This window comes from Haematobia irritans, chromosome 1 (genome assembly GCF_050003625.1).
Source record: "Haematobia irritans isolate KBUSLIRL chromosome 1, ASM5000362v1, whole genome shotgun sequence".
Taxonomy (NCBI): domain Eukaryota; kingdom Metazoa; phylum Arthropoda; class Insecta; order Diptera; family Muscidae; genus Haematobia; species Haematobia irritans.
In genome coordinates this window covers 210,047,775-210,063,808 of record NC_134397.1, presented here as the reverse complement: position 1 = coordinate 210,063,808, position 16,034 = coordinate 210,047,775, and the positions used below count along the sequence as shown (strand labels likewise).

The window sequence follows — 16,034 nt, the reverse complement described above, 5'->3', positions numbered from 1 at the left end:
AAATTCGGAAAAAAATTGGCGTTTAGGTGTGGTTCACATTCAACATCGGCCCTTACAATTTAACCACCCTTTATATAGCCCCCATATAGAGCGATCCCCAGATTTGGCTTGCGGAGCCTCTAAGAGAAGAAAATTTCATCCAATCCGGTTGAAATTTTGGCCATGGTGTTAGTATATAGTCTCTAACAACCATGCAAAAATTGATTCATATCGGTTCATAATTATATATAGCCCCGATATAAAGCGATCCCCAGATTTGAACTATGTAGCCTCTTGGAGAAGCAAATTTCATCCGATCCGGTTGAAATTTGGTACGTGGTGTTAGTATATGGTCTTTAACAAACATGCCAAAATTGGTTCATATCGGTCCATAATCATATATAGCCCCCATATAAACCGATCCCCAGACTTAGTTTTGGAGCCTTTTGAGGAACATATTTCCTCTGATTAAGTTGAAATTTGGTACATTGTGCTGGTATATGGCCTTTAACAACCATGCCTAATTAGGTCCATATCGGTCTATAGTTGTATATAGCCCTCAGATAAACCGAAGACGATGTTAAGTAGTTTATGGTACCTTGCCATCGGAAAGTATTTCCACAACCCAAGTAATTCGATTGTGGATTACAATCTTTCGTACAAGTTTCTACGCAATCCATGGTGGAGGATACATAAGATTCGGCCTGGCCGAACTTACGGCCGTATATACTTGCCATAAGTAATTTCGCAAAAATTGTATTTTCTTAAAAAATTTCAAGATGTTTTTATTTACATAGAAAATTTTGTAAAAATTTTATTTTCAATAAATAAAATATTTTTTTATTTAATTTATTTATAAATTGAAAATTTTGTCGACGTTTTATTTTCAAAGAAAATTTCGTTCAAATTTTAGTTTTCATGGAAAATTTGAGTTTCATATCAAAACCCGACGAATTTTATTTTCATTGAAAATTTCGACGATGAATATTCTTTGATTTTTTTATATTGAAAATATAAGCAAATTGTATTTTCGAAAAAAAAAAAAATTCGTCGATTTTTGTTTCATAGACAATTTCGTTGAACTTTAATTTTCAAAAGGAATTTTCGTCATTTTTTTTCATAGAAATTGGGCGAAATCTTATTTTCATAGAAAAAAATTGATTTTCAAAAAAAAATTTGTCGAGATTTTATTTTTAATGTCGTTGAAATATTAAATTGAAAATTGTCATCGAATGGTTTTAAGCTGTAATTAAGAAATCAAAAGGTTGACCAAACCAACAAGAACAACGTAAAAATATTTTTCTTACAAACTTTTCTCCAAATTTAAAGAAAATAAATTTTATTTTCATAGAAAATTTTATTTTCATAGAAAATTTTATATTCATGGCAAGTTTAGTCGAAATTTTAAATTCACTGAAAATTTCGATAAATTTTTATTTTCAAAGAAAAATTTCGGCAAAATTTTATTTTTAAAGAAAATTTTGTTAAAATTTATTTTTCCGCCCGTCCGTCTAGTTTTAGTATTATAGATTTTTTTCTTTGGAAATAAATTTTATTAAAAAAAAACTTGTTCGAAATTTGAAAAGGGCTGTCAAGGTTTTTTAGTTAACAAATAGTTTTTTGACAAATGAAAATTATGTTCCTAAGAAATTTTGTCGAAATGTTTTTTTTTTTATTTTCAAAGCAATTTTCGTTGACATTTTATATCCATATCAAATTTCCTCAACGTTTTAAAATCACAGAAAATTTTATTTTTAAAGAAAATTTGGTCGATATTTAGTTTTCATGGAAAATTTTAGTTTCATATCAAAAACCGACGAATTTTATTTTTATTGAAAATTTCGATGAATATTCTTCGATTTTTTATATTGAAAATATAAGCAAATTGTATTTTCGAAAAAAAAATTCATCGAGTTTTTCATAGACAATTTCGTTTAACTTTAATTTTCAAAAGGAATTTTCGTCAATTTTTGTTCATAGAAATTGGGCGAAATCTTATTTTCACAGAAAAAAATTTCGAAAAAAATTATTTCGAGATTTTATTTTAAAATGTCGACGAAATTTTAAATAAAAAATAGTCATCATATGATTTTAAGCTGTAATCAAGAAATCAAAAGGTTGACCAAACCAACAATAACAACGTAAAAAGGATTTCTTCATAGAAACTTTTCTCGAAATTTAATTCTCATAAAGATTTTGTCGAAAGTTTAAAACAAAAGAAAATTTAATGTCATAGAAAATGTTGTCGAAATTTTAAATTCACAGAAAATTTCGATGAATTTTTATTTTGAAAGAAAATTTTCTGCAAAATTTTATTTTTAAAGAAAATTTTGTTAAAATTAATTGTTCATGGATTTTTTCATAGAAACTTTTTTCGAAATTTAATTCCCATAAGGAATTAGTCGAAATTTAAAAAAAAATATTAAAGAACATTTTTTAAAATTAATTTTTCATGGAAAAGTTTGTCTAGTTTTAGTTTCATAGATTTTATTTGTTTGGGAATTATCCTCAAAATTTTATTTTTTAAAAAAAAACTTTTTCGAAATTCCAAAAGAAAAAAAATTTATGTTAATTTAATTTTATGTTTAAAGAAAATTTTGTTACACTTAATTGTTCATGGATTTTTTCATGGAAACTTTTTGGAAATTTAATTCTCATAAGGAATTTGTCGAAATTTAAAAAATAAAATAATAATTTATTTGCATAGAAAATTTTATATTCATAGCAAGTTTTGTCGAAATTTTAAATGCACAGAAAATTTCGATGAATTTTTTTTTTTCAAAGAAAAATTTCCGCAAAATTTTATATTTAAAGAAAATTTTGTTAAAATTAATTGTTCATGGAAAAGTTTGCCTAGCTTTAGTTTCATAGATTTTATTTGTTTGGGAATTATCCTCAAAATTTTATTTTCTAAAAAAAAAACTTTTTCGAAATTCCAATTGAGCTGCCAATTAAACTTAAAAAATGTTGTCGATGTTTTTGTCATTAACAAATAGTTTTATGGAAAATGAAAATGTTATTTTCGTAAGAAATTTTGTCGAAATGTTTTTTTTTTCAAAGCAAATTTCGTTGACATTTTATATCTATATCAAATTTCCTTCAACATTTTTAATTCGCAGAAATTTTTATTTTTAAAGAAAATTTGGTCGAAATTTTAATTTTCATGGAAAAATTCGTCGAAATTTATTTTCATAGAAAATTTCTTCGATTTTCCATTATTGACAATAACAAAATTTTGTCGTTTCCTAAAAATAATTCATGGAATTGAAATTTTCATGAAAAGTTTCGTCGAAATTTGTTTCATAGAAAAAATTCTCGAACTGTAAATTTCATAGAAATATTCATCAAACATTTAAATTTCGGAGAAAAATTTGTAAATTTTTTATGAATCCACAATTCTAGCGAATATATTTTAATGTCGATATAGGAACTTTATTTAATTTTATGACGAAATTTGTTTCCACCATTTAATCGTCACATGCAAATATTTTGCTATGAGTTTTTGGACTACACGCAAAAAAAAAAAAACGTTTGGAAAACGTGTACCGAAAACGTTTTTCTTTTGTTAGAGTTTTTTGAATTGCTTCAAAAAGTATACACTTTTATCACCAAAAAATTCATTTGTTACAAAATTTTTATTTTTTCAATAAAAAAAGTTATTTTTGAACCAACAACACAGTCCATTTCGTTTATATCAAACACTGTTCTTTTCTAAATTTAGGTCTTTAATAAGACACATTTTACAGTTCATAGTAAAAATTTAATATAGTAGAATGTAGTGTTGAACATTTTTTTCGGAATCTTCCGACCATATCTGGAATATATGTCAAAAAAAAAAAAAAAACTTTGGTCGAAGCAGGGATCGAACCCACGACCCTTGGCATACAAGTCGGACGTAGCAACCACTGCTCCACGGTGCCCAACTAAATGTATTTTTCTGTTAAATAAACTTTGTTTAATCGGCTCGTGGGCGCCGCAAGCTATGCTATATAAATATAACTTATATGGGTAATTGTCTATTGATGACAATAACGGCTACAGTGGATAGTGTGTTGGCATACAAATTGCATGGTCCGCGGTTCGATTCTCCGTCCAGACGAAAGGCAAAAAAAAATTAAAGATTTATAAAATCGTATTAATTTCTTCTACATTGTTTGTATTACAGAAAAAGGTGCTAAGAACTAAAAAACTTCGTGAAAGTGAGAAAGATTTTTTTTTTTGAGATAGTCTTTATGAAATTGTTTTTACATCCTGGAAAAGAATAAACGTTTATCACAAACAGTATATACTTTTCTTCCAAATACACTTCCTTTCAACGAAAAGCAAATGAGAAACGAACTTTGTTTGTCTAAAGTTTCGTTTGGGAGGAAAGAATTATTTTTTTGCGTGTAGATAAACAAAACGGCCTTAAACGTGAAAAAACCTCATAATTAAAATATATTAATTATTTTACAAAGCCACATCACTCATCAAATGCAATATTTTGATGAATCTTTCTCTAGGATCTAGATGATTCGTCAAGACTATAGTGACATAAACAACTTAATCAGAATGATAAGAGGCTTGAATGACGGATAAAAAAAATAAGAATTTCGTCGAAACTTTTTTCATAAACAATTGTATTTTCAAATTTTATACTCATACCAAATTTGGTCGAAATTTTATTTTCAAAGCTCATTTTATTGAATTTTGATGTTCAAAGCAAATTTCGTAGTAATTTCAAATTAATACAAAATTTCATGGAAATTTTATTTTTAAAGCTAATTTTTTTGAAATTTTATGTTCAAAGCAAATTTCGTCGTAATTTAAAATGCATACAAAATTTCATGGAAATCAAGACAATGATGAAAAGATTGATGAAGAATCCAAAAATTAAAAACAAAAAGATATTGTTTTCAAAAAAAAAACATAGGTAGCAAATTTTGTTAATTTTGTTGATCAATATATAAATTGAGGCAAAATTTAGAAAGAAAAAAATTTCGCCAAAATTTAGTTTTTTTTTCGTAGAAAAATTCGTCCAATTTTATCTTCATAAATATTTTTGAAGCTAACGGTAAAACTATCCCTGTCTAAACTTATGGGTTTAGACTTACATCTTGTATATCACCTATTGTTTATTACGTTTGAATAATCAAAGATGCTTTGAATTACTAGATTTAAAACCACTGTATATTATTGTGAATTGTTCATTTATGGTTAAAATATTTCATGGCAAGTAAATGTAGAACTAAACAACCACTTACATATCTGCATTACAACGGTGAGCACACACTACCCAAATACATTTGAATTCAAATCTTAACACTCCCTCTTTTATTTCTCTACCTCTTGTACATGATATCTCTTTCGAGAGATGTTATGTCTGGCTCAGCGCATCAATCTGAATTCTTCTTCTGTCATTGAAGCCCCCTCCCGTCTCTGAAGTGTACCCAAGCGACCTGCTCCATACATACAGTCCACTTGCCTTGCGGACCTCGGTACAGCACATCACTACTCTCGTCCCGACTCCCACTCTTACCTGTCATAACATGGTCCATTCGAGAAGAGAAACCTCGAGGCAGAGACGATCATCTTCAATTGGAGAGAATTCAAGGTAAACGCTAACCACTCTCTACTCATAAGAATTAGTCCAAAAAATCGATTAACGAAGACGGATGTATGAGATTAAACGGCAATTTCGATCGGAGAAAAACGTGACAGTATTAAAACGTTTCAAAAGCGCATTTATTCTCGTATTTATTGTTCGTTCGAAACTTTTAATTAAGAAGTAGAAATATTTGAAAACAAATGATTGAGGTTCAAAATAAAAGTGCTAAAACGTTTGACATTTTAAAACGGTGAAAAGATAATTTAATACAATTTTTAAAAGTGGTTAAAACCAAAGGAATCAAAATAAGTTTTCGGATAAGGCTAGCACAAAATTTCTCTTTCGGTTCGTTAAAAAGTTACAAAAATTTTACGCAATATATGTTTTATTTAAAAAGCGCATATTATGGAACGCGGGAAATGCGATGATGATGAAGTAGACTAACTCGTAATTACGTAATTGTTAACTCTGCAGAGAAAAAAATTGCCACAGAAATCTTCAAAAGAAAGATCTACAAATACCCACACGATAACTACGAGCAATTTATTTAATTATTATAGAAATGTCTCTAAAATTGTTCAAAACAATGGCTAACAATTGCATCCGTCCGTCCGAAAAAACAAGAGAAATCATGGTTCGATGAAATTATTCTAACAAAAGCAATACATTTTTCCAAAATACATAAATACCCAAAATTCTACAAAAAGTTCCTTTAAACCCGTTATACTAAATTTGGAATTTATCAAAATTTACAGTTATACAAAAAAAACGAAAAGGAATAGATAATGACAAATGGTGAATTGCGAGAAGAAATTGTTCCTTCTTTTCTTTAGATTTTCATAGAAACAAAGTGGCAGAAATTCCACATTACACCATTTTATTTAAAACCGTTATTAAAGATCGCAACAAAAAGTCCAAATGTCATTTGGTAATATGTTAGCCCCGCCCCCGCATATAACATAATTTTTTAACTTATGTTCGTATTTTCTATTCCTCTTTATCACTGCCATAAATTAGCAACTCGCTTAGCTCTTGCATCTCGCTCTGGGAGAAATGGAAATAAGGAAGAATAGTAAGACAAGTATATGCTCAAAAAAGGAGGTAAAGAGAGAGAGAGAGAGAGAGAGAGAGAAGAATAATCCAGTGATGCTTTCAAAATGTTAGAAGGAAACTACGATAAATAGAATCGACTTTATTTTGTTAAAAGAAATGAAATAGCTTAATTGCCATAAACAAAATCTTGGGAAGATAATTAATAAATTACAATTTTTGGCGGAAGCTGTTACAATGTCAATTGGATTCAACGAAAATAAAATTCCGATTTTATTCCGATTTCGTGTTCAACATTGTTGTCTCATCATCAATTTCCTTGACGTTCGCTAATTTCTTATTTCTCTTAGTTTACCCCTCGGTGTGACAACTATCAAAGTGCATAAAATAAGAAAGAGCAACAAAATCCTATTTCTCAAATAAAGAGTATTTGAGGAATATGAAATTAACCTAGTGATGTGTCAGAAATTGATTTATTTCTTCTAATCATTCTCTTGTGGATTTATTATCATAAACAAGACAACAACAAAACAAACAAAAAATAAAGACAAAAGCAAAAAGAAGAGGAAAGATTAGTTAAGACTTATTTGGAGTAAACAATTACAGTGCAGATAACTACAATAATCAATCAGTTAATACATAATAATAAGAACCGGGTCCGGATTCGGGTAATTTACGGTATTACGGTTTCGGCTAACAAATAAATTTAATTTAGGTCTGAACTCAGCACGGAAAATAAGGTATTGTTTTCATAAAATGTCTTAGAAACATTAACAATTTATTAATACTAACCCCTACATGTTTATTACACTGCTCATATACTTTTGGAAAATAATCTCATATCCATCACAATTCTCGACTGTCAAATCACAATAGAACAGTATCTCTTAAAAAGTTTATTACACCTTAATACTCACATACACAAAAAGGTTCTGCTCTACAACCAGCACGCACAGTGCTTCAAATCTATCGATTCGGTACTGATGGAAAAGGCTTAAAAAGTCTCGACGAATTTTCCATTGCTTCCATGGCTTGGATATTGAGTCAGAGCCAAGGAAGCAATAATCTGAGGATATATTCAAGACGAAGTTCCCTTTAAAATTTAATGGATACGACGAAACAAAATTTAATATAGTGGGTTTTTCCCTCTGTTTCAAAACGAAATATCGGATTGATTCGTATGCAGCTTAAAATAATACAACACGATTCAAGTACAAATAAAGGTACATGTCGTGGGAAAATTACCGCTTAGATCAATTTTAATGTTTTTTTTAATGGTTTTCAACTTTATAATCAAAGGACAAACACGTCAAAATTGAAAAACGATATCTAAAAAATTACTAAGCACGTACAGTGCATCGATTGTATCCCACACTGAATAATTATACTGCAAATAATAAGTATGTGCCACCGAAATTAAAACGGGGAAAATGCTATTTATCTTAATTAATTAAAACACAGGGTTGGGCTTTGTGGCCAGTGTTACCCGTTATACCAAAGGGAAAATTGTCAATCGGACAATTAAAAAACTGCTTAAATGTAATAGCTAATTTAAATCAATTTATTTATATACAATTTCCAAGCTAATACACTAACAACAATTTAAAAATTATTTTACACTCTATGCTATTTACAAATTTAAAATTGATGGGTTTTACGGGTTTATACTAAAGTTGGGAAGTTTATACTAAAGTTGGGAAGAAATTGTTGAAAAGTTGAAACACTGGGATTTATGAATTATATGATCTGAAATTTATAATGGTCCTAAATGTAGTTGGTTCGTTTGGTATGAATCACTAGCGTCAACGGAAATTTTTATTTTATCACAATCTCTGAACGGAAAGGTCCACGAAACTAATTTACTTTGCCCTGCATTTTTAAATGGTTTACAATCAACCTATCGCTATATGATCCCTAATGATCTGTAGCCTTTATATTTTACAAATTTGGATTTACAATCAATCCAAATGTAGCACTTGCCTACATTTCGAAAGGGTTTACAATTAACCTACAGGTTTATGATCCCTCATGATCAATACCTCAATTTGCATTATATTTTATTACTCGGAAGATTGGTTTCAATTACGGACTTTTCAAACATTGAGGTTTACAATTAACCTATTCGCTATACTGATCTCATTCATTCGAATTTTTTTTTAATTGACCGACTAACCATTTGGGATACTGGATTTTTGCAGTTCGTATGGTCGAGCTACACAGGGTGAACAGAATTTCGGTTTAATTCTCATCAGCAGATGAGATTTGGGAATCCAATTACTCAATTTTGATTTGGAGTAGTAATCGAACTCGTATGCCCAATTACTGCGTTTGCAATTTGGTATTTTCTAAATATATTAAAGGTGGAAATTATGAAATACACAACCCTGAATTGGGTCCATAATTAAATTTATTAATATCCATAATTAAATCTACAACCGTTCTTTGAAAGTGTAAATGTAATTACACTGTATAATGAATATATGTGGAACATTTGAATGAAAACTGTTATAATTTTCTGTGTATGATTAACCCTTGTATGGCACGTGACTTTGTGATACGGGATTAAGATACGCATCTCATATATACCTGAAATAACTGACAATAACTAAGTGATTTTCGAGGGACCGAGACTATAAATTCTCTACAAATACAAGTTTAAATGTTATATTAGCTGATGTGATATCTACGCGGATTATTAGAGAATTACATCTTGTTTTACTCTCAAAGAAAAACTCGGTAATTTGTTGAGAACCAAGTAATAAGTTGAACTTTCGATCACTTTAACCTTTGTTACCCCGATCTTAATAGCTTTGCGAAATGGATCCTCCTCCAAGCAAAGAATCTACTTCTGGTAGTTCGGACACCAGATGTTCCCATATGTCGGACGATTCATCTAGCGTTTCTGGAACTAAACCTTCCCCTACATACGAAAGATTTTTGTTTGCCTATAATCATTTGATCGGATTTTGCTCTACATTCGATACCATTGATATACAAGATCAGACAGCCTCTGCCCTTGAAGTTAGGCTTGAGGACCTGGATCGGAGGTGGAATAAACTCCAAATTATCTATGAAGATCTTTTATTATCTCCAGATCTTGTCAATGCCCAGCAATCCAAGGAGAATGCAAGGGTTAACTTTGATAACTGCGCGGAGGCCTATTATGGGACAAGATCGAGGATTATCGATATATTAAGAATCTCGGGAGTCCCTAATACTCAGAACATTACTTTTAGACGTCGCACGGCTCCACTAGACCCACATGAGAATGGTAATCAGGTCTCCGATAACTCGAGTGTGTGTATAAAAGTTCCCCCATGCGACACTGAGGTGTTTGGTGGTAGCTACGAAGATTGGCCATCTTTTCGTGACATGTTCACGGCCGTTTACGTAAACCACCCCAAGCTCACACCAGCCCAAAAGCTCTATCATTTGAGGAATAAGACAAAGGGTAATGCTGGCGCGATTGTTAAACGATATTCTTTATGTGACGAGAATTTTGAGCATGCATGGAATGCCCTTAAGTCACGGTTTGAAAACAAGCGAGTACTGGTGGATAACCAGTTAAAGATCTTGTTTAACATTCCAGCGGCGAAGACAGAGAATAGCGAATCGCTTCAAAAGATTCACTCCACTGTTAATGACTGTCTCTGCACACTAAGAAGTTTGGGAATAATTGTGGATGACTGGGATCCCATTTTGATATATTTGGTATCAACCAAGCTTCCGGAGGAAACGATATCCCAATGGGAACAGTCGTTAAGATCACATCGCGATCTGCCCAGCTGGTCTCAAATGGACAAATTCCTCATAAATAGATTTGAAGTTGTAGAAAGAATAGCAAGTTTCAAGTCTGCAAGAGAACGCCACAATCTTCCCACACGTAATGTTCCCACGAATATGAATACTATACAGTCATACACATCACAGGAAAAGCTAGATTCGGCGTGCCAGTTGTGCAATAAAAAACACAATGTACGCGTTTGCCCCGAATTTCGAAAATTCTCACCTCAGGAAAGAATTGATTTTGTTTTCAAAAACAAAATATGCAACAATTGTCTTTCTGACTCGCACACGAAATCCAGATGTAAGAGCAAATACACTTGCTTAACATGCAAGAAGCACCATCACACTCTATTACATTTGGATCGAACCCAGCAGGCAATTGAAAACCAGAGGCAAAGATCCTCTGCTTCTACTGGTGTGAATAACGCGGCTAGTATTCAGGATAATATGAGACCCAGCACTGAGAGTCCTTCTACGTCGCAGCAGGCATGTGCACAAATTCAAGCCAATTTCTCATTGAACAATGAAACCATTTTACTTCGCACAGCTTTGGTGCAGCTGGATTATCAAGGCGAACTATTTACGATTCGGGCACTAATTGACCCGGGGTCTCAAAGAACATTCCTTTCGGAAAGAATTCGAAAGTGGTTGAATGTTCCCTATCGCAACTCTCTCTTTGAAATCAGTGGAGTTGGTGAGACAATTCAAAAAGCTGATAAGGAGTGCGAATTAACCCTCTATTCCCAAAAGCATGATTTTCGATTTGTTATTTCTGCCATTGTCCTCCCCAAACTCACAAAGAAATTACCATCTGTATCTTTTGATGTTACATACTCTCAGGGACTCAGAGAGCTCGATCTAGCAGATCCCAACTTCAATAAATCTTCGAATGTTGACTTGATACTCGGCAACGACTCGGAAAGATTTATAAATATTGAGGGGATAAAGAAGAATATTTGTGGACAGGCTTCCGCGTACAATACAATTTTTGGATGGGTTCTCAGCGGTCCAATGGTAGCGGAAAAAGTTAGTTCATTTACGACAAATGTTGTTACATCTGAGGACGGAAAAATTAGTGAAATACTTCGGAAATTTTGGGAAATTGAGGAAATTCCCGAAATCCCAATACGCTCGTCTGAAGATAAATATTGTAACGATTATTATGATGCAACTACTTCTCGGGACACAGATGGTCGATACGTAGTTCGACTCCCTTTTAAACCGGAGTTTCCCGACACTTTGTCCCTTGGTTCATCCCGCTTTCTCGCTCTTGGGCAATACGCAAGATTGGAAAAGTCTTTGTCCGCTGATCTCGTTCTAAAGGAACAATATCACTCAGTTCTAAACGAATATGTCTCTTTAAACCACATGGAAGAAACTTCCTCCCTGGAAATATCTGCAGAAGGTAAATTTTTCTCATTTTACCTCCCACATCACGCGGTTATACGCCCTGAACATAAATCTACCAAAGTAAGGGTTGTTTTCAACGCGTCCCGTAAAACGAAATCTGGCCATTCGTTAAATAGCGTCCTTTATACTGGACCCACTTTACAAAACGACTTGATATCCACAATTCTCAACTGGAGAAAATACAAGTACGTTTATTGTGCAGATATACAAAAAATGTACCGTCAGATAAAGGTACATCCCTCAGACAGACAATATCAGCGTATTTTATTTCAAGACAATGCAAATGGTCCAATCAAAGATTTTCAATTAAATACTGTAACCTTTGGTGTAAATTGTGCACCCTTCTTAGCAATAAGAACCCTTCTACAACTTGCTTCCGACTCGGAGAAGCAATTCCCACATATAGCTAAGATCTTACGCAAAGAAACTTATGTCGATGACGTATTGTCGGGAGGGTTTTCAATCGAAGAAACTGTTAAATCCCAAAATGACCTTATTAATGTGCTCAATTCGGCTGGGTTTCCGCTGAAAAAATTTACCGCAAACAACCCAGATTTACTTACTCATCTTTCCAAAGGGGATTTATATGATTCTGAGTTGTTGAGCCTCTCCGAGAAAAGTTCCACTAAAACACTTGGAATAAAGTGGAATGCTCTTCAGGACCAATTTTCATATTCGTCTGATCCCATACAATTTGACTTGAACCCAACAAAGCGCAAAATACTTTCTAATGTGGCCAAATTTTTTGACCCTGCGGGATGGATAACCCCGATTCTAATCCGTTCAAAAATACTTATGCAGCGACTTTGGCTGGAGGGAACAGACTGGGATGAGCCCATAAGCTCAGAATCACAATCCACTTGGAATGTCTTACACTCTGATTTGGCTAAAATTGATGACATTGTGATACCACGATGGATACATTACACACAGGCAGATAAAATCGACATTCATGGATTTTGTGATGCTTCAAAATCTGCTTACTGTGCATGCATCTATATTCGTGTACAAACTAATTCTCAAGTGTTCTGCAACTTACTGACAGCTAAAAGTAAGGTGGCTCCCATAAAACCTGTGACATTACCCAAATTAGAACTTAATGGCGCTTTGTTATTAGCCAAGCTTACAAGATTTGTTCTTCAGATTTTTGATACGGATATTAATTCGGTTACTCTTTGGACGGACGCATCCATTGTGCTGGGATGGCTCTCTAAACCGCCGTTATCATGGGAAACTTACGTGGCGAACCGAACATCTCAGATCCACGACTTGATCACAAATGGAAAGTGGCGGTATGTGCCAACCAACGACAATCCTGCGGATCTGGGAACCCGCGGCTGTTCGCTTCAAGACCTTAAGTCCAACTCTCTTTGGTGGAATGGACCTAACTGGCTAACTACTGCTGATTCTAAATGGCCTAAGAAAAACCCCTTAATTGTTCCCCCAGAACCGCAGAGACTTAGGACTCTTCATGTTTCGTCTAAAGAAGATGATATCTTACTACGATTCTCTTCATATGCAAGAGCCCTAAGAGTTCTTTCGTATGTCTTCAGGTTTTATCATGCGACTCATCCAAATTTCAGAAGTAATTCTAAACCGACTTCCGTGAATTTGACACTAGACGAGTTACAATTTGTTAAAACTCGGTTAATAGTTCTCTCCCAGAGGAAATTTTTCCCAGAAGAGTACTATGCACTCATGAACTCTAAACCCATTTCTTGTAAGGGCAATTTGTCCACGTTGAACCCATTCTTAGATTCAAACTATGTCCTACGAGTAAATGGAAGGTTGTCTGATTCGTCACTTCCCTACAGGGAACGATACCCAATTATACTTCCAGGTAACTCTAGGTTATGCAGTTTGTATCTCTCACACTTGCACCTCTTTTTAGCTCATGCAGAATGCTCTCAGATGTGCAGATTCACTCAAACTGAGTTTTATATAGCGAGACTAAAACCCAGAGTCAAAAGTATAATTCACAAGTGTAAAGTTTGCATTCTATATAGACATAAACCGAGCTCGCAAATAATGGCTCCCTTACCTCCGGAGCGTTGTACATACTCCCCACCATTTCAAATAACGGGCGTAGATTTTGCAGGTCCTTTCGACCTCAAAAGTTCTGCTCTTCGGAACTCACCAATTATCAAAGGCTATGCATGTGTATTTGTTTGCTTCGCTACGAAGGCCGTACACCTTGAGGCATGCTCTGACTTATCTTCCGCAGCGTTCGAAGCCACATTTGCCCGGTTTGTTGGTAGGCGGGGGCTCCCCCAAAGGGTGGTATCTGACAATGGTAGGAACTTTTTGGGTGCAAGTAGAACCCTTTTGAGAGAATTTACTCAATTTTTGAAATCATCATCAAATGATATTGGGGAACGGTACTCTGTCCACGGATTTGAATGGAAATTTATACCTCCTCACGCTCCTCACATGGGCGGCCTATGGGAAGCCGCCGTAAAAAGTTTCAAAATTCATTTTAAGAAACTTGCTGGATCCCATAAGTTCACATTCGAGCAATTTTGCACTATATTAACTCGTATTGAAGGTGTATTGAATTCTCGCCCTATATCGGCAATTTCCGAGGATCCCACAGATTTGACAGCACTAACACCTGGTCATTTTTTAAGAGGTGCACCTTTAATGGCATTGCCAGAAACACTTTCGCCTAACATATCTCTAACGAATCGGTGGTTAAAGCTGAAGGCTCTCCATCATCAATTCGCTGTTAGATGGAAACAAGACTACTTAAAAGCGCTTCAAAAACGGTACAAATGGAAAAATACATTGCCAAATCTTAAACCAGGAGATTTAGTGGTTGTTATAGACGATGTACTCCCACCCAACGATTGGAGGTTGGGCCGAATCGAGAAGACATATCAGGGAACAGACAATAACGTTCGTGTGGCAGATATTAGAACTGTCACCGGCACCATTAAGAGACCCATCGCTAAACTATGTTATCTTCCATTCTCAGACTCGCCTGACGGAAATTAAGTATCTTAAGTAATGATTCGCTTGAATCTATGACACGTAGCTCAATTTAATAAACATTCTAGATGTCGTTACCCATAATTCACTTGTTTCCCTTTCCAGAGTCTCAGCAACGCCAGGCGTATATAGATGCAAACTCTGTAAAAAGTTCCATCCATTAAAAGTGTGCCCAAAATTCTTGTGGATGACGCCAAAAGAAAGGAAAAATCTTGTGCTCAAAGAAGTCTATTGCATAAACTGTCTGGCACGAAGCCACAGATTCCGGGACTGTAGATCAGCAAACATGTGCCGAAAATGCGGAAGACCACACCACACACTACTTCACGCCAGCTACCTTCAGGATGGAAGCAACCAACGAAATTTGAATGAATCCAGTAATCGGCAACGCAACCGAAATATGCAAAAGAGCAAACAAACCATCAAGAATCGGCAAGACATCAACAACCGCAGCAACAACTCAGAATCAGCCACATTGCAATCAAACCAAAACCAACAAATACTTTCAGAAGCGATTCGAGCACTCGCCTCGGTCTTATGTTCCAATCAGAAATAACATTCTCTGGCCCGGCGGTATGTCTAAACTTATGGGTTTAGACTTACATCTTGTATATCACCTATTGTTTATTACGTTTGAATAATCAAAGATGCTTTGAATTACTAGATTTAAAACCACTGTATATTATTGTGAATTGTTCATTTATGGTTAAAATATTTCATGGCAAGTAAATGTAGAACTAAACAACCACTTACATATCTGCATTACAACGGTGAGCACACACTACCCAAATACATTTGAATTCAAATCTTAACACTCCCTCTTTTATTTCTCTACCTCTTGTACATGATATCTCTTTCGAGAGATGTTATGTCTGGCTCAGCGCATCAATCTGAATTCTTCTTCTGTCATTGAAGCCCCCTCCCGTCTCTGAAGTGTACCCAAGCGACCTGCTCCATACATACAGTCCACTTGCCTTGCGGACCTCGGTACAGCACATCACTACTCTCGTCCCGACTCCCACTCTTACCTGTCATAACAATCCCCCATGTTCCGAAATTCGGAATTGCAAATAGCAAGAAATTATTTTTCTTCTATCGAAAATATAGATATACTCTCGGACTCCAATACAATTTTAGTTGGAACTTCTCATTAAAGAGAACTATATAACCAAATTCCAGGGTTAAGAAATTATGGTCAAACGAAAATTTTGCGATTCCGAATTTCGGAACATTT

The 16,034-nt window shown here is 34.0% G+C and overlaps 1 protein-coding gene across 1 annotated transcript; it reads left to right on the top strand.

Moving 5' to 3' along the window:
* The first annotated feature begins 5,076 nt into the window (after window positions 1-5,076).
* On the top strand, window positions 5,077-15,612 carry LOC142222533 (uncharacterized). Its single transcript, XM_075292711.1, has 2 exons — window positions 5,077-5,572; window positions 14,906-15,612. The coding sequence occupies exons 1-2, from the start codon at window positions 5,508-5,510 to the stop codon at window positions 15,354-15,356; spliced, it is 516 nt and encodes a 171-aa protein (XP_075148826.1). The 5' UTR covers window positions 5,077-5,507; the 3' UTR covers window positions 15,357-15,612.
* Window positions 15,613-16,034: the final 422 nt, after the last annotated feature.

Bases quoted from the DNA above. Each gene is read 5' to 3' on its own strand.
- LOC142222533 (XM_075292711.1), top strand. From the start codon at position 5,508: ATGGTCCATTCGAGAAGAGAAACCTCGAGGCAGAGACGATCATCTTCA. The intron at 5,573-14,905 runs GTAAACGCTAAC...TTCCCTTTCCAG, and splicing joins TCAATTGGAGAGAATTCAAG to AGTCTCAGCAACGCCAGGCG.